This window comes from Telopea speciosissima, chromosome 4 (assembly GCF_018873765.1).
Source record: "Telopea speciosissima isolate NSW1024214 ecotype Mountain lineage chromosome 4, Tspe_v1, whole genome shotgun sequence".
In the NCBI taxonomy this organism is placed as follows: Eukaryota; Viridiplantae; Streptophyta; class Magnoliopsida; order Proteales; family Proteaceae; genus Telopea; species Telopea speciosissima.
Window position 1 is genome coordinate 30,292,316 of NC_057919.1, and position 20,052 is coordinate 30,312,367.

The window sequence follows — 20,052 nt, forward strand, 5'->3', positions numbered from 1 at the left end:
ATCCTTCACAAGAAAAAAGGAGGAGTGAAACTCAAAGAAAACATGGTTATCACGACAAAATTTTTGAACAGAAAGTAACGAGTTAGTGAGGGAGGGGACATGGAGAACATTAGAAAGCAAAAAAGAACGATTAGAAGAGGGAAGAGACACATAACCAGTGTTTAAGATGGGTAGACCATTACCATTACCTACTTGTAGCTGATTGATACCTGCCTATGGATCATATGTAGAGAAGGATTGGAGATCAGGGGTAGCGTGGTGAGTGGCACCTGTATCAGGAATCCAATGGGTAGGGACGTGGGGCTGTTGTGGAGGGACCATGGAGGGGAGAGGGTTTTGGATGTACGGTTGAGGGTTATGGGTGTAATATGCGGTGGGATGGGGTGGTGGGCGAGGGTAAAGGGGAGAGGGCGAAGGGGTAGGGAGAAGTGGTGGTTGATGATTGTTGTTGGAAGATTGCTGGCGGTAATAACATGAAGGGGCCTGATGGTTGGTGCGGCCACATATGGTGCAGGGGCTGTGTGCATAAGCATTGGATCGTCCAAAACCACAACCACGACCGCGACCTCTAGGGGTGCCACGGCTAGCAGAGAGAGAGCTGGAGCCACGGCCATGCTAAGTGAGGTTGGCTGATGCGGCGGCGGACGGATCAATTGTTGCACGACGTGAGGTGATGAGAGATTCATGATTCATGAGGAGCCCATGAAGTTCAGAGTAAGACAGTGGCGGCTAATGATACATCATTATAGGAACAACTGATTGATACTCTTCACGTAGAGACCGGAAGATGTGAATGTTGAAGTCCTCGGTGGGGAGCGGCTTTCCGGCGGCAGCTAGTTCATCGAAAAGTTCCTTTACTCGATGGAGAAATTGAGAAATTGTTTCATCATGTTTATGCACCAAGTTTTGAAGTGTAAAATTGAGGGTGAGCAGGCGTGGGGTGTTAGGATTGCTGAAGGCTGCAGTGAGGCCGTCCCAGATTTCTTTGCTGGTAAGACGACCAACAGCCAAGGGTAGAGCATCCTTGTCGAGAGAGGTGATAAGGAGACTCATGAGGGCGGCATCTTGAACACACCATTCCGCTGCTTTCTCAGGATCATCAGGGCATGGTTTATCACCAATAACATAGTCATAAATGCGTACTCCGATTAGGTAAGGAACAACCTGCGTTTTCCGGTAGATGTAATTGGTGGAGTTCAATTTGATGGAGAGAAAGTGATGGGCACCCGAACCAGGTGTGGAAGGTGCGGTGGAGGTTGGGGGAGGGGCGGTGGAGTTCACAATGGAGCTGCTTTGATTGGCCATGATGTCCACTCGTTGGAGGGGAGAAAAAAAGGAGAATTAGTTAGGGAAGGGGAGCTCGTTTGAGCATATAGCTCTGATTACCATGATAGAACTTGATAATATTTCATTAACCTTGATTCTCTCTACAGTAATGGTAGAGTATATATACAAGAGATTACACTTGATCTTATGAGATCCTAGAGAATAATATATAATAGGAAACTAGGGATTACATGAGATATTGCCACATGTGATAATGCTGAGAATGGTAAGTCTTCATATCCAAGGAATTGCACATGTGATAATGGAGAAAATGGTAATTGCATGGTAGGTGGAGAGAAAATAGGGAGAGAGAGGATCTCTCGGTTGATATTGTGAAATCTACATAAACTGATCGATTCCCCAAAATCGTTATATCTCCCACTGCTGCATCAAATTAAGTTCTATTTGTTTCCATCACAAGAGAATAAAATTAGTACTAATTCATTCAATGGATAAGTGTACTAATTTGAAATGCAGAAGATTTCAACTGCCCTTTAACCAAATGGAAATCACCACTTAGGCCTTCAAAACTAGTGCTCAAGATAGTTTGCAGAAGTTTTGGACCTATTGCTGAGTATCCGAGGCTCGAAAGATCGGTTAAATTGTCAGTGGAGTTAGTGCCCAAAGGTTCCAATCTGCTCTACTGCCATGGCTAGTGCCCAAACTGTATCATATGCCCATATCCCATACAGACTTGGCTCAGTTAATTCACCAAATGACTTGTGCTGACTTTATATTCTTCAAGCTTTTTCGACCTTGGTATGTATGGTTTCACACCCAATACACCTTCCATTGAGTTAATAGCATTGAAATCCATGGGATCCAATAACTTGATAACCAACAGAAAAAGACATGTGGACAATGAAAACCCTGGTTTGCATGGTTGTAAATTTTTGAAGTTCTTTTAATACTTGATTATCATTTGCATCCAGAGGAATAGAACTCCTGTATGGCACATGGACATCAATCTCTTGGAAGCTAGGCATCAATAAAATAGGGTATAACCCCATTTCCATAATCCGTATCTTCATATATCAGAACCACTTCCTTCCATTCAAAGGTTTGGATAATGGCAGCAATGGATTTAACTTGAGTTTGAGTCATCAATAGCTGTCCTTATAAAATAAGGACTTCTAAGGGGAGAAAGAGAAGAACTAGTTGCAGAGAAAGACACAATTGGTACTTGAGCTTTTTCTCACCAAGATCTATCACAAATGAAGCTTGAGTTGATTGTTGTGGCCCTATGATAGCTTGCACCCCTACATCTTTCATCAACTATAAAGCTGCATTTATAAAAACTAGTAAAATGAACTGAAGCATCTTAGAACTGGAACCAATTATATTAGTGATTATACACCTTAGAGACAATGTTAGAATGCAATCAAGGAAGGGACCAAAAACAAAGAAGAGTTGATTTTTTTTTTTTAATTGTTGTGATCTGAAGCTGTAACCATCTACCTATCTGAATCCTGAACCTTTACCGTCCAACCCAAAATTATCTATGCATGGATGAAACACGATATGGAGTTTTGACTTTAATATGTGATGGTAGCTTCTTGGATGACTCTGGAAAAGCAGGATGGGCCTGCATTGCAATTTTAAATCAATTCTTTATTTTTGCATGTATAGATTTTGGTTTCAGGGACAGCGGAGGAAGCAGAGGTAAAAGGAATTCTCTTAGGACTAAAGCTCACCGAAAACTTGACTAACTGGGAAGTGGAGATCTGGACAGATTGTGAGGACGTGATTCAATGGCTTACAAAGGACTTGTCGGCTTGGCCATGGAAACTTTTTACATGTTTGTGGGATATACACTCTTTCCTAAAAACATTCCTTGAGTTAACATTGTTAAGAAGAATAGATCGTATCTAATGACCTTGCTATCTCTGCTAGATGTAATAGGCCGAGTTTAGTTGTAAGAGACAATGTTTCATCTTTTTTGTTTAATTAATCTCTTTTTATTATTATCAAAAAAATTATTGTGATCCATCACACTTTCCTTTTTGGGAGGGTGGGGCGAGAGTTGATTGAAGTAGAGAGCAAATTTTGTTAGGACAATCATGGGTAACTAATATTTAAGTTTGTAATTTCCATCTTTCTACTAAGCATCTATGGTCTCCTTGCTCGCTTCTTAAACTCTTGTTTGTTGTATTTAGTGTCTTTATAAACAAAATAAATTTAAAAATACTTCTTTTAGGTTTTACTTGTTTTGTCTCCCACACGTGTTGAACCCAAGATTTTCTTGAATGTTGCTTCTAGCAAAGCAAGAAGTAGGAAATCATTGGTCCTACATTGATTTTGGAAGAGAGTAAAGTATGACTTATATGATATAATTGGAACTACAAAGGTAGGATTCTTTGGAAGAAAGGTTCATTATACTCTACTCTATTTTCTCTGGAGTTCGGGATTATTTCGCATGACCCGGATTGCACTGTAGATGTCTGCAATCTACAGGACATTGGATATCTTCTTGATATCAACTAGTTTTTGATTGCTCCTGAAGCTTACCTATGTTTCAGTAATTTCAAGTTCTTAACCAATATTCAATATAAGTCATTACAAGAAACGGGGCTTTAGCGGTGGTAAGCTAAACGTTAAAAAAATCTCCTCTATAGCTTTTACCGGCAAAAATTTTTAGGGAAATTTACACATACCACCCCTGAGGTTTGACGAAAGGATATTTTCACCCCCCAGTTTTGGAAAATTCTGCGTACCCCCCTGAGGTTTGCAAACGGTAACAAATAAGCCCATTCCTTCAGTTCATGACTAACACTGTTAAAAATTAGACTTGAACTGACGGAATTGCCCTTACAAGAAAAAACACCTGCAACTCATCTTCCCCAATCGATTTTGGGGAAGATGAGTTGCAGGCTATAGATAGAAGGTCTGTCCATTCGAACAGCAAGCCCAGCTTTATCTCGACAAGGAAGCAACTTCAACCAGGGAGTTAGGTTCTCAGTAAAAACAACCTCCCGTGGCAGAGCACCATATCTAAGGGTACTCGAGAATGGTCGAAAGCTCCAATGTGGAGAAGCATAAGCAGTAGATGATTCCAAGCCCAAAAGCAAATACATCTTCCATTTCCGAAACCCCATCACCGACCCTCTCTCAAAACCCATCTCTGCTAATACCGCCATCATCTCCACTAACCCCTATTTCTCCTTTCATCCCTATTCTTTTCTCTTTATTTTTTTTTATCATTTTCATTTTAAAAACCCTCATCCCACCATCACCGATTCTCCTCTCCATTTCTTTTCACTTCTAATCTAACCCACATCCTTGTCTGAACAAAACCCCAATCTGAATTCCAGCCATGACCACACCCATCCTCAACTAATTTATCATTTTTTATCCCATCATGTCTTTGATTTCCTTTTCCATTTTCCCTCCCAATAAGCATCGGATCCCTATTTCTTTTCTTTTATTCCCATTTTTCCAAACCCAACAAAGAATCAGAATCCATTGGCTGCCATCATTTTTTTTTCAAGCTCTCTAGAATCCATTGTCGGCTGTGGTGCAAAGAAATGTGGAGCAGAAAAAATAGAAGAAGATTAGGAAGAAGAAGAGGAAACCGGGGTGGAGAAGAAGGAGATGGGGAGGAAATTGTGCGGACATAGAAGTTAATCGAAGCACAGAAGAGACCCGAGAAGGTGTGGGTCAGATTTTTCCAGGTTGAATCGACCTGATCTTGGGGACATCGAAGACAGCCCACAACTCAACTCCGGGAGGTTTCACATTTGCGCTTGATACAGGATCAAATCCACCCCATCGTTTGTAGTTCCGGGGACCTTGCGTGAATGACAACTCCAGCTCACGAATCCGGAATTTTTTAACCTAATCAAAGCAGAATAAAATCCCATTAGTTATTACTCTTTGAACTTAAACTGCAGTTTTGAAGACGGTAACAATTAACAAACCTTAGATTCTGAACAGAAATAAAGCTAATCGTAGAGTTAAAAGCAAAAGCTAGAAACACAGATACAAATGGGTTAAAACCTAAAGCAAATGGAAGAGGGAAAGGAAAGAGAGTGAATCAAGATTGGTTCCATGGTGTTCCCTACAAGGATACCTGCAACTTATCTTCCCCAAATCGATTGGGGAAGATGAGTTGGGGTGTTTTTTTTTTTCTTGTAAGGGAAATTCCGTCAGTTCAAGTCTAATTTTTAACAGTGTTAGTCATGAATTGACGGAATGGGCTTATTTGTTACCGTTTGCAAACCTCAGGGGGGTACGCAGAATTTTCCAAAACTGGGGGGTGAAAATATCCTTTCGTCAAACCTCAGGGGTGGTATGTGTAAATTTCCCAATTTTTTATTATAAAAAATTTGCAACTAAATGTGCCACATCTTTTGATATGTGATAGTATTAGCAATTGTCCGTGTATATATCTTTTAGCATTGGTAATTTTAATGTCATTAAAAAGAATACATTTAGAGGCGATAAGTACCACCCCGAAATATTTATTCTCTTTAGGGAGAGGCATCTCTGCCTGGGCCTCTAGAGCCTGCACGCGCATGCTGGTCAATGGGAGCGTGTGTGCAAGAACCATGCGGGCCCTTAGTAAATACTCATATAATACATGTATTATATGTGTATCCAAACGTTTAATTGAAAAAAAAAAACATATTTTAACGTATAAATGGATTTACATTGAAAAAACATGTTTTCTAAAGGATTTCATATTATACATTATACTAGGTTTATTGCATTTAAAAAAATCAAACAAAACCTCAAATCTTTCGCCCTTGGGTCTCTTCCCGATTACAACTCTCAAAATACAAAATCCCTAACGGCTGGTAGCATTCTTTTCCCTTTCGATTTATTGTTAAACAAAGAAAAATAAGAATTTTTACAGTTGGTTCATTTACAGACACTAAATGCAGTTTTTGTAGGTCAAACTACGGTCCTGGGATCATGTCATGGTTCCCCTGGGAAACCAATTATAAACCAATTAGGGTATTGCACCCCCTAGGTTAGCCCATGGTTGCCCATGGGCTCCCTATTTTAATTTTAGCGTTTCCCATGGTCGCCCATGGGAACCCTGGTGCATCCCAATCAGGGTTTGGTCTGATAAACCAATGCCCTATCCTTATCTTTTGTGTCCCATGGAATTATGGAACCCAAAAGAGATGGAAAAATTCATCTCTAATCCATCTCATGGAAAGAGGGATCCATCCCATAGCCGAATGCGCAGCGGAAACAAATGGATTCGGGTTTCTTTCGCATCCCATGAATAATCAATAATTAAAAACAAGAGGAATTAACAAAGAATTGCTAACCTGATGAGCCTCAAGTGTTGCTCCTCCAATAGACAATGGTTCTTCCTCCAATGAGCACTCCAAGTAAACAGATCTGAACCTCCAATGGTGCAGCCAAGGTTCTTCAAGCAAATCTTAGATGCTCTTTAGTTCTTCAAGCACAGATCTGGGTTTCTAAAACCCTAACTCTCAAACATAGTAGAGAGCAACAAGAAGAAGAAGAAGAGATCACAAGAGAGAGAGGGGAGACCAAAACACATCCAAGAGGGGGCAGCCAGAAAACGTGGAGCACTGTATGCCCCCTCTGCGTTTTGGTCCCTTTATATAATAATAGGGTTTTTTAAAACCCTGGATGGAAAAATAAAAAATCCAGTGAGAGTCTGACTCTCTCTCTCTCTTTGTTTGGTAGTTCTGCTTAACTCAAAATGCTTCTAATTAGTGAAGAAGCAGAATCTAATAGGGAATGATATAATTAATCACTTTATTTAATTTATGGATAATTACAATTAGCACCATATCCATTAATTAAATAAAGAACCAATTATTTTAGCAAATTCTAAATAACTCCCTACATGATAATAAATTATCATGTACAACCCCCCCCCCCACTAATCAACACCATCATTATGGAATCTAGGGCATGTACACTTGTACTGCCAAACCCCATTCCATAGTACATGTCCATATAAGAATGTCTGTGTATCTGATCGGGTCCCGCAAAACTCGATAAAATACTTTATTCAAATAATTACATATAATCTATTATTTTATGTAAAATAGATTTTGCAAAAACTATTTCTAAAACGGCACTGGATCCAGATTTCGATCCGACCATACACAGACAATCTCAATCTTGGTGTTCCCCAATCGGGCAGTGGTGACCATGTTGAGTAACTCCTTCACTCACAAAGTGTTCACGCATTCCCAAAACACCGGCTTTGACTCACTTGAGTCTCAGTCATTGACGAACCAAAGAATGCGATCACACTTTGCAGCGACAGGGTTCCCTCAGGTAAAGGGTGTCGGTGACACATGTCTATCCCTTCTTACATCTGGCAGTAATACATGAGGGAATCGACAAAGTAGATTATTTGCCAATACACACATCGATCATGTGAGTACTCGCATTCGTACCCTGACATCACATGTCTAGGCATACCTAATGCGACGACCATATGATAAGGGTGCCCAGCCCAAACCCTAGTTGTAACTACCATTTTAAGTAAAAAAACTTACGGACACATAATGCTCAAAAGTTTATATCGCATGTGATAATATTAAACCAAAATGTATAAAGGTTCAATACAAAGCAAAACCAAATTGAACCAGACCGAACCGGGTTTGATGTACACATAAATCCAACAATCTCTCACTTGTACATCAAAGCCAATTTTCCATACATTTTAAACCCATGCCCTCCATGTGTTTTTCAAACACTCCAGAAGACAAACTCTTTGTCATGGCATCTGACACATTTTCAATTGTGTCCACTTTGGAGATACTCATGTCACTCTGCTAGATAATCTCTCTGATGAGGTGATACTTCCGCTGCACGTGCTTGTTCCTCTGATGAGCCCTAGGCTCCTTAGCTTGTGCAATGGCTCCTCTGTTGTCACATAACAGGGGAATAGGGCCCTTGACAAGGTCAGGGACAACCTCCTAATCTGATAGGAATTTCCTCAGCCAAACACCTTCTTTTGCTGCATTGCAAGCTGTAAGGTATTCTGCTTCGGTAGTGGAATCGACTGTAGATTTCTGTTTTGCACTCCACTACACAATGGCACCTCCACCCATTAGATACACCATCCTAGACGTGGATTTTCTATCATCCTTGTTAGTTTGGAAATTCGATTCTATGTAACCCAGTATTGACAACTGATCAAATCCAAAAACCAAGAAATAGTCCTTAGTCCTTCTCAAGTACTTGAGGATATTCTTGACAGCACTCCAATGCTCTCGTCCAGGGTTAGATTGGTAACGACTTATGATACCTACTGCATAGCAAATGTCCGACCTCGCACACAACATAGTGTACATAAGACTCCCTACTACTGAGGCATAGGGAATTCTCTTCATCTCTTCAATGTCTGTCTGAGACTGAGGACATTGAGATCTAGAAAGATTGACTCCATGTCGGAAAGGGACACTCCCCCGTTTGGAGTTCTCTATGCTAAATCTGGCCAGGACTTTGTCTATATAGGTAGCCTGTGACAAGCTTAGCATCCTTTTCTGGTGATCTCTCACGAGTTTGATCCTAAGGATATAGCTAGCTTCACCAAGGTCTTTCATCGAGAACGTTGTGGATAATCACCGCTTCATCGATGAAAGAAACCCCACATCGTTACCCATCAGCATAATGTCATCTATGTGTAAAACTAGAAAACATACTGCACTCCCACTGATCTTCTTGTAAACGCATGGTTCATCCATGTTTTGATCAAAACCAAAAGATTTGATTGATTAATCAAACCTGATGTTCCAGCTTCTGGAAGCCTGCTTCAGTCCATAAATGGACTTCTGCAATTTGCACACTTTTTTTTTTCCTCCAAAGAAGACAACCTCTCTGGCTGTTGCATGTAGATTTCGTCTTGAAGAAATCCATTCAGAAATGCAGTTTGCACATCCATCTACCAGATCTCATAATCAAAGTGTGTGGCGATAGCCAATAAAATCCTGATGGACTTCATCATGCCACTGGTGTAACGGTTTCCTCATAGTCTATACCCTCTTTCTGGGTATAGCCCTTTGCCACCAGTCTCGCTTTAAATCTTTTAACCTTTCCATCCGCGCTCTTCTTCCTCTTGAAGATCCATTTACATCCAATCGACTTAACCCCAAGTGGTGGATCGACCAGAGTCCAAACCTTGTTGGAATGCATCGAATAGATTTCAGAGCGCATTGCCTCCAGCCACCTAGTGGCATCAACACCCTTAAGAGCCTCAGAGTATGTTATCGGATCATCATCCGATTCAACCGACACCATGTGAAACTCTTCCACTGTTTGTTCCTCTTCGGTTAGAAGAGTAAGCCTGGTGGGTGGTCTAATAGTCCTCCCACTGCGTCGAGGTTCTTGAGGTGTTGGTATTTCAGTGGGTATGCCAATTGGTCTCACTTCTGGAAGTGATGTTTCTGAGTTATCCAATAACTCTTTAATGACTACAGGTTCAGACCTCTTGGTCAACATTTCTTCCTCCAGAAATGTGACGTGTTTACTTACAATGACTTTCTGGTCAACCGGGTCATAAAAATAGTAACCTATCGTGCCTTTGGGGTAGCCTTAGAAAAAGCATCTTGAAGTCCTGGATTCCAACTTGTCTGTTTATTGCTTTCGCACATGTGCTATGCAACCCCATACCCTAAGGTGTTGAATGATGGGCTTACGCCCTTTCCACAACTCAAAGGGTGTCTTAGCTATAGACTTGGATGGAACCCTATTCAAGACATAAATAGCCATTTCTAAAGTGTACCCCTAGACAGAGAGAGGTAGCTCACTATAAGTGAGCATCGTCTGGACCATATCCAATAGAGTCCGATTGCATCGTTCGGACACACCATTTTATTGTGATGTTCCTGGATTAGTTAGTTGACTAACTATCCCTTGCGATATGAGGTATTCTTTAAATTCATTCGATAGATACTCCCCTCCACGATCTGATCGTAAGGACTTGATGCGTTTATCGAGCTATCTTTCAACCTCGTCTTGGAACTCTTTGAATTTATCAAAGGCTTCTGATTTTCTACGCATCAAGTATATGTAACCATATCTAGAGTAATCATCGGTGAAAGTTATAAAATACTCATACCCATACCTTGCTTGTATATTTATGGGCCCACACACATCAGTGTGTATTAACTCTAACAGATTTGTGGCTCTAGTACCTTTATTGCTAAAGGGTTTCTTGGTCATTTTGCCCTGAAGGCATGACTCACAGGTAGGGAATGATTCCACCCTCAGACACTCTAAGAGCCCATCCCTTACCAATCTACTGATTCGGTCCAAATTAATGTGACCTAATCTTAGATGCCATAGATATGTTGAGTTCACTGGAGTTGCTTTCCGTTTCAAATCAACATTCAAAACAACATTCGTTTTAATAGGACAATCTAGGAAGTACAATCCACTTTGCATATATCCAGACACCACAAAAGAATTATTAAAATGAATAATCAATTTAGAATTAAAGGAAAAACTATACCCGTCCAAAACGAGTTTTGAAACTGAAATAATCTTCCTCTTAAAAGAGGATACATAGTAACAATCCTTTAAAACTAAATTAACTAAACTAAAATTCAAAATATAAGTTCCCACAGCCATCGCCATGGTTTTAGCTCTAGTGCCCATCCAAAGATGCACCTCATTTCTTTCCAGGTTCCTTGTCTCCTTGAACCCCTGCAAATCATTGTAAATGTGAACAGTGGAACCACTATCCACCAACCAAGAGTTGGTCGGTTCAAAAGACAATTTAGACTCATAAAGAATGTAAACATCACATGTACCTTCTTTAGTAGCCTCTGTTTCATTTGGCTTTTTGTCTTTCACAAGAGCTTAAATGCACGACAGTTCCTTTTCAATGACCTTCCTTCTTGCAATAGAAGCACTTACCTTTAGCTTTATTGCCGGACTTCCCACCCTTGGGTTTCAGGGGCTTACCCTTATTTCTCTTTTTCTTCTTCTTCCCATTTGAAGATGGCTTCACATCAGTTGCATTGACCTCAGCCTTGTCCTTTTTCAAGGAAGCTTCTGCCTCTATTAATGCATTAGCAAGCTCGGTGAGCTCCATCTCCTTATCTGACATCTTGTAGGACATCTTAAAGGATGCATAGGCAGAAGTGAGTGACGCCAAGATCACATCAGTCTTATATCACAAACCAAAATCAGTCCCCATGGATTCTAGTTTCTCAAACAGATTGATCACTTTCATGACGTGGTCCATCACTAGAGTCCCTTGGGACATCTTGGAGTTATGGATTTGACTCACCACATCAGAATGTGCATGTATCAACTTCCTATTGAACAATTCAGCAAGCTTATCCATTTTACCCCCTGAGGTGCGTATATCCTTGACTAAATCCATAACTAACTTTTTCAATGATCCTAGGATGTAAAGTGATGCCTTGGAATCCCTCTTGAGGAAATCCTGCATCTCTTCATGTGCCTCAAAATCATTTGGGTCGGGTTGAGGAGAAACTTGTTCATCGAGAACTGTGTATAGTCCTTCTGCAGTCAGGAGTAATTTAATGCTCAGGTACCAATCGACATAATTTGTACCATTTAATTTGTATTCGCTAATGAGTGTTAACAGGTTGGAATTAATGACAGCCATTGAGTAATAATCTACACATGTACAAGTAAAAACACATGAATATTAATAACTATCGATAAAAATTGAGCATACTCATCAATGGTCTTTCATGATTTAGGTCACCCTCATGACCTAAAAAATGAATTGGATACCTACAACCCTTGCATGCATAACTTACCCTGTCGGGATTCATTATACACACCGTGGTAGTGTGGACTAAGCTATCCGCCTCATAGGCTTCCAATATTTTCGGCTACCTGGGTGTCATGCCCAGATCCTGTCGATTGACATACACCCAAGTCATGCATTTACCTATTGCATTAGTTAGAATCATGGAATCATGAAAGATGACCCACTGTCGTAGTGCCCTCTTACTATCCATATCCTAACGTATCTAGATAGAGGTAAATATAGATAACCATGTGATAACGAGCCTGGCAATGTCCTGTCAGCGTATGCGGGGTCATATCACATAATCTCTACATTTATCTTCAATAGGAGGCCATGGACATGTCTACTAACTTAGACTAGTCCATATCATACATATATTATGATTAAAGAGGGACTAAATAACTCTCACATATATACCATGGATGGAATAAAATAATATAATTAATCAACATTAATTAAAAGTGATTATGGGATGACGACATTTTTATCAGAAGCAATTAAAGAACCCTCCCAATAAAAATAAAACTAATAATAACTTTCTTTTAATTATGGGTGCATCAATCATGCCATGGATGTCACGCCTCGATCATCTCCTCCTCTTGATCATGTCTTCAAAGTAGGTGACTTGCATCTCCATAAGCTTTGAGCGTCACATGTGGATCATCATCAACATGCCCTGGGAGTCCTAACTCCTCTAAAATTACAATAGAAATAAAAAAAAAAATATTCTATACACTTTTCTTTCCATAATAAAGAAACCCCGCATGGAGAAACCAACCCACCATTTTGGGCTGCCCATGGGGTGGAGTACATTCGTTTACAAAAAAGAAAGGGGGAGAGAGAGAAAGAGAGAGAAGCATCACATCCACCCATAATCTCAATGCATCACATACATCCAATTACCATCCACATTATTAGATAGCCAATCCCATAATCACATAGACAATGTAACATTATATATGGGGCCCACAATCATGGATCCTTCCAGAAATAAAACATCACATCTCATGTGAAAACATGTACCCAAATTCACAATAGAATCCAATTTATTCCCAAGTGAGTGTGGAGAAGAATCTCTTCACCCATCTTCTTCTCCAACCCATAAAACAATAAATCAAATAAAAACCCTTTTTATTTTTATTTTGGAGGGAAAAACATTGCCAAACATATCGGTAAAGCGCAGACAAGGCACCATGGGCGGCAGCCACATGGCACCACCGGCAGCAACCACCGACACCGTAGGGTAGAGCCACGGCACCGTAGGCAGCAGCGACCACTAGCACCGAGAGAAGCAGCCACTCGGCACCGCAGTGCAGCCACCGGCACCGTAGGCAAGCAGCCACCGGCACCACAGGAATCTAGGGTACAAAGAATTTTTATTTATTTATATTAAATCTGGAATAATAGGTTTTAAACCCTATGATGGAATAAAAATAAAAACATTACAAAAATAAAATTCCATCATCTTACATGGACAAGGTTGTTACAACAACCATAATCAACCATGTGCACATGGTAAGGTTGTTACATGAATAACTACCTTGTAACCACCCATGTGCATATGGGAAGGTTATTACAATGATTATAAACGCAAAAACATCCATCCATATTCTACCATGAATAAAAAGATTGCTTCCCATATACAATAATTACATCCAATTAATTATATGATATCCATGGGTGAGAAAGGTGGATCTGATACCACACTGTAGATCAAACTATGGTCCTGGGATCATGTCATGGTTCCCCTGGGAAACCAATTATAAACCAATCAGGGTATTGCACCCCCTGGGTTAGCCCATGGTTACCCATGGTTACCCATGGGCACCCTATTTTAATTTTAGGGTTTCCCATTCTGTTCAGCATTCGATAAACCAATGCCCTGCCCTTCTTTTGTGTCCCATGGAAAAAGGAATTATAATCCCTTATTTTAGCATTAGGTTCTTCCTCCAATGAGCACTCCAAGTAAATGATTCGAACCTCCAATGGTGTAAGCCAAGGTTCTTCAAGCCAATCCCTAAAACAATATATATCATGAAACACAAATTAGACCACCACAGAGTAGTTCAACTTAATTACCTGGAGATAAACTTGGTAGACAATATCATTGTAAGTCCCAGCACTTGTGTGATCAGCTTTTACAAATGGAATGTACTCATAAGGGACTGTATATGGTAATGCCCCCATTACTGCATCAAACACTTGAATGCAGTACCCAGTGACTGTGGATGCATTAGTATTGTCCCATTGCACATTCACGAAATCTGTAAACACATCCTTCCCTGGAACTCCAATCTTCAACTTCTTTTCATTTGTAGGAATCTCCCAACCCTTGGGTACAGTGGTTGAATCACCAGGCCATATGATAGTACAGAAGCTTCTTATCGTTTAAGCTTGGATATGTCTCTGTCTTGGTCACATTCAACTCATGGAAAAGTCCATTCATTGGTGTCCAAAACCCTATATCCTTTTCACTTCTGCCTATTACATTCACTATTTGAAAGATTGATGATTGTAGTTGCCCATCGACAAGTTTAAATTCCCCACTCAAACCTTCAAACTGGGTATTTAAAATCTCTTCTCGAAGTTCCAAACCTATTTGAGAGACTCGAAGAGATTCTACACTGCTAATGTTCAGGGAAAGTTTAGACTTCTGTGAGCTGGAATTCACCCCTGCAACTTTCTCTGCTGCCATTGCCAATGCCCAAGCAGTATCATATCCCCATAGTTCATAAATATCTAGTTTTGCATTGACTGTATCTGGGTTCTCTTGTAAGAATTTCTTTTTCCATGAAACTTCCAAACTGTCAAGTTTTTTGGATCTCTGAACATGGGGCTTTACTCCCAACACACCTTCCATAGAATGAATAACAGAACGATCCATGGAACTTAAGAAATTTGTCAGCCCATCTGTGATGATCCAGACATAACCTTCACTCATCATTCCTACTTCTTTTGCCTTCAAAAATAAGCGAGAGCCAAGAGAGGGCAACATGTGCACAACAAATACTCTAGTTTGCATTGTCATCAATTTGTATAGCTCTTCAAGAATTTGATCATCTGAGGCATTAGGAGTTATAACACTTCTGTAGGGGATGCGAGTATTGATTGCTTCAAAATTATCAACCAGATATGGTATAATTCCATTACCATACTCGCTGTTTTCATACACAGGTACGGCTTCCCTCCAACCAAATGCTTGAACAATTGCAGCAATGGCTTTCACCTGAGCAGAGTCATTGTATGCAGTGCGAATGAAGAAAGGATTAAGATCTGAAGAAAGCGAAGGGCTTGTTGCAGCAAAAGAAACAATAGGAACCTGAGCTTTGTCCCCAAGATCTGCCATGAACTTGGCCTGTCCTGAGTTCTCTGGTCCTATGATGGCTTGAACTTGTACATTTTCTATTAGGTCCATTGCTGTGTTCATAGAAAACAAAACTTGAAATTTAGCTACAACTTTTTTAAATCCTTTTTCCTTCCTATATCTTCATCCATAAATTCTGCTTCCCAATTTAAGGATTATATTAGAAGTACTCCTAATGGAATTAACACAAGAAATAGACAAAGAAAGCAATTGTACTGGAATTCCAATCGAAAAGAATAGAGCAACATTGATCTTCTTCAGATAAAAATTTTAGACTACTGTAATCAATTTTGATTGGAATCTTAAATTAATTTTAAATTTAAAAATAAACAGAACACTACTTAGATTTTGTTTTATCTAAGTAGCGGGCTAGGGAACTGTTGCGTCAAGAACTAGGCCAGCTGACCTTCGGGGCCTGCAAGAAGAGGGTTAGCACAAAAGTGACCGACCCATGCCGGTCTCGAACACTCCGATGCCAAAGTTACCTCTCTTAGCAATAGATAATCAATCAGAGAGTCAAATAGAATCCCTATAGGGAGAGATATCACCTCATATTTATAATCACCATTAGGAGAGGCTGCAGTGGAGAGGAGTGTCTTGTTTAGGTAAGAATTCTCAGGAGGAATCTTCGGGTGAGATTGGAGTCCCATGCGCGATTTTAGGGGTGGTGGCCTACTTATCGGCCTTGTGGATAAGTTCATGTTAGTTTCACCCCTTATGGATAGGATAGTGGTGCATAGATCATGGGACCGTTACACTTTTCTCGGAGGACGTTAGGCTGGTTGTTGATTATCGAATGATCGGCTTGACTTGAACCGTCCCTACCGAGACAGGTCGTACTTGACCGTGTACTTCCTAGAGGCTGAAGTGACCTTACCAAATCTTGTATGCACGATCCCCCGTAATAGGTGGGAATGGTTCCCGAGATTAACACGTCCTCCTACCCTAAAGGGTCGGTTCTCTCCCGACCTAAGAGATCGGTCTCGGTCCGTTAGTTCTGGACTCATCACTTGCCCCCCACTCCCCTGGAGCGCTTGCGCTCCAGGGTGAGTCAGGTCCGATCCTTGTTCAGGTGCTATCTAGACGTTTCGTTTTTCGAGGGGACTTTAATGCCCCGCCATCTTTTCTGAAAAAGTGAGGCGTGACATTTCGATCCATGAGCGATACATGGGTCTGGGTCTAAGTAATGATGGCATCTCAGGCAGCCCTGCTGTCACCTGTTCTCGACCGTTGATCTCTGTCGATCTCAACTGTTGGCAGTGTCCCTTCATTTCTCTCCTTCCATCTATAAATAGTGGTACCCCACTTCATTCCTTTTGCGTTTCTCTGCTTTCTCCTTAGAGAAATTTCTCTCAACTCGTCTGGTGCTTTCTGGTCTTTGGCTCGGCTTGGAGGTGTATTCTATTGGAGCTTTGTTTGTCGAACTGACCAGTAAGTTCTTCTAATCCAATGTCTTCTAACAGTTCATACCGAGGTCCCAACGCCGATCACCATGAGATTCTAAGGATAAGCGCGAGCCATGACTTGGGAGTGAATTATGAGGATACCCAAATTAACCAACCCTCTGCCTTTTCGGTTCGAAGAAATTCGAGGCCCAATTATGCCGTTCCCAAAACCTGGCCTCTGCTTTAGCGGCGACCCAGAGAGGGGGCATCATCCAACCCACTCAACCCCTTCTCGAGCGAGTAGCAGGTGGGGCTCAGGCCCCAGAGATTGAGGAGGCCTAGGTTGAGGAAGAGGATGACGAGTTCGAGGGATCCATCATTGGAGATGTCACTCTTGGCGTTAACACCTATGTTAGTGTCCTCAATAATTAGTCTCTGTAGGCCATTAGAGATCGGTTCCCTATCCCTTTCAACATCGTTCTTCGTACCCCGGACGAACACGACAAGGCTTGTTACTTTCGGGCCGTTTAGGTTTGCCTATACAAGAGTGCCTTTACCTATTGTCTTCGCTTCCCAGCCCATTCATTCGTGGTTGACGTTTTGAACCATTTCACACTCTGCCCGGGATAACTACTGGCGAACTCATGGAAACAGATCTTTGGTTTCTTCATATTCTTCACCTGGCTCCACCGCAAATCCTCGGCCGATCTCTTCGCTTATTTTTTCATGTTGAAAAAGTTTGTTGGGGGATGGTACTGCATGTCCTTGTGTGGCTTGAAGGGCTCCCCCAAGACCGAGCAGATCCTTAGTCACATGCCCCAGTCGGTGAAAAACTAGAAGGATCGATACTTCTTTGCTTCATTTGCGAGAAATCCTTTCAAGTTAGAGTGGAGGAATATCCAACTAAAGCAGGTACAATCGCATACCTGAGTTGAGTCTGTACGATCAGGAATCTCTGGCTGCTAGTCTGAAAAGGGAGCTCTTTGATATTCGTAGGCTTCTGCAGGAGGACGTATTAGTCCAGTGGAAGTTAAGTCCCCCCCCCCCCCGAGTGAGTATTCTCGGTCCGGAGGATCTGACCAGCTATTTTTCTTCTTATTTGGTTCAACATTGACCATTTTTTCTTTTTCTTGTACAATGGATATCACTCTCGACCGCAACAAGTTCCGAATAGTGGCAGCTCAGAAGAGGAAGATTGCTGAGCAGAGGCAGAAGGAGAAGGGAGGCCCCTCCTTCGGTTTGCCCCAAGACAAGGGTCCAACCACCGATGCCTAACCTCAGGAATGGAGGGGCTCGGCCACTGCCCCATCTCCTTCGAAGCAGAAGGAAAGGGAAGACCTCGAGGTTGATGACATGGCTCTTCAGCATCGGTCGAGGAAGTCTTCTCCCCCAACCGACTAGGCAGATTGAGGGAAGCAGATCCTTGATCTTAAGGATGGCCCCGAGGTCCCTGCAGGTCAAGAGAAGGATGAACGCCCTATCCTCATCCCCAGATGGAAGATCCGTGAGGGCGTTTCTTGCTTCAACGACGAGGTCGTGGCTCGGGAGTGGTTGGATCAAGCTCGGTTGCCCAGGGACAGAACTGCTCTGGCTAGGTTCATTGATGTGGAGTTGGCCAGGTCTCTCTACTCCGAGACAACCATTGTAAGTCTTTTACTCTACCTTTCTAAACCTTTATCGCTCATTTCTGAAATTTGTTTTCTGCGTTTAGGTTGTCTCCAAGCTGGTCGAGTCGGCACTTCGATTCGAGAAGTACTGTGCCCTGTATTTCCAAGGGAAGGAGAAGCGGGAGGAGATGGAGAGGCAAATATCAGACCTCACACTGGAGAAGACCGGTTTGTTAGATAAGTTAACCGAGGCAGAGGAGGCGGTGAGAACTCTAACCGACTAGAAGGATTCCCTGGAGAAGGAGGCTGAGGATGCCAAAGAAATGATCGGGGATCTGCAGAGGGAGCTGGACGAGCTTCAAAATTAGACTGCCGTGGACACTGAGGTGATCTATGCACAAGCTATGGAGGATTTCAAGAAGTCCCTCAAGCTCAAAGAGTATATTGAGAAGTGCACGAAGCATGTGTACGGCTTCAGAGTGGATGACACAGTGAAGCACGTCCTTGGCAAGGACCAGACCTTCAATTTTGACGACTTCGTTGCTTATGTTCCTCCCCAAGACAGGGTTGTCGTTGCTACTGGCGGTCCGATTGAGGTCGGGGTCAAAGTCAACCAGATCCTTCGTGCTGTGCCTCAAGAGCCTAACCCTCAAGATCCTTTAGCTGACCCTACGCTTCCTCTCTGATTCTGATCCCACCAGACGTGCTTGTTGAACGCCTTCTTTTTTTTTTTTTAACTCTTTTGTACGGGGTAACTTGAACCCATGTTTTGTAAGGGACTGCGAGGCCAGGACAATGAATTTTTACTTCTGTTTATTTTGATGGCTCGGTTTGTCTTTCTCGTTAGCAGGTCCTTGCATTCTGATCACTTAGGCACAACTCGGTCTATATATATATTTTTTGAAAGTGCAACTACCGTTCCGACCATCTAGAATCAGTTTTCCTTACCTCAAGGAATGTTTGCCGTCCATTAGGGTTATCTGTTTATGCCTCAGTGAGGACTTTTATGCCGACCATTGAAGGTCAATCTTTAGTGCCTTGCTAAGGACTTTTGTGTCGACCATTTAGAATCAATCTTTAGTGCCTTGTTAAGGACTTTTGCACCGACCATTTAGGGTCAGACTTTAATGCCGATCTTCAGAATCAGTCCTTTATATATTGGAGAGCTAATAAGAAAAGACAAGTTGTGTTGAGCTGGAGAACCGTACTTTATTGAGTTTCTGCAGATGTTACAAGTCTACTGATAGAATTTTTTCAAATTCTCCAAATTCCAAGGTTGGGGTATCTTGTTGCCCCCAGGAGTCTTTAAGAGGTACGTTCTAGGGCGTATTTGCTTGGAGATTATGTACGACCCTTCCCAGTTTGCCGAGAGTGTTTCCTTCTTTCATTAGTTGTGAGGTCTTTGCCTTTTTGAGGACTAAGTCACCTGGCCTGAATAGCCATTCTTTGACCTTGGAGTTAAAGTACTGGGCCGTCCTCTGCTGATAGGCTACGTTATTAAAGCTGCTTCTTGTACTTCATTTAAAAATCTAGGTTTACACGGAGTCCATCCTAGTACGTTCGTTTGTTGAAGTTCAGTACTCTGTGGGATGCGGCGAGCACTTCAACCGGTGCTAGGGCCTCGGTTCCTTAGGTCAA

The 20,052-nt window shown here is 41.7% G+C and overlaps 2 protein-coding genes across 2 annotated transcripts; both read right to left on the reverse strand.

Moving 5' to 3' along the window:
* Positions 1-729: 729 nt before the first annotated feature.
* Positions 730-1,305, reverse strand: LOC122659182. The gene has a single exon (XM_043854320.1). The coding sequence runs from the start codon at positions 1,303-1,305 to the stop codon at positions 730-732; it is 576 nt and encodes a 191-aa protein (XP_043710255.1).
* A 13,103-nt stretch (positions 1,306-14,408) lies between these two features.
* On the reverse strand, positions 14,409-15,473 carry LOC122659183 (glutamate receptor 2.2-like). The gene has a single exon (XM_043854321.1). The coding sequence runs from the start codon at positions 15,471-15,473 to the stop codon at positions 14,409-14,411; it is 1,065 nt and encodes a 354-aa protein (XP_043710256.1).
* Positions 15,474-20,052: the final 4,579 nt, after the last annotated feature.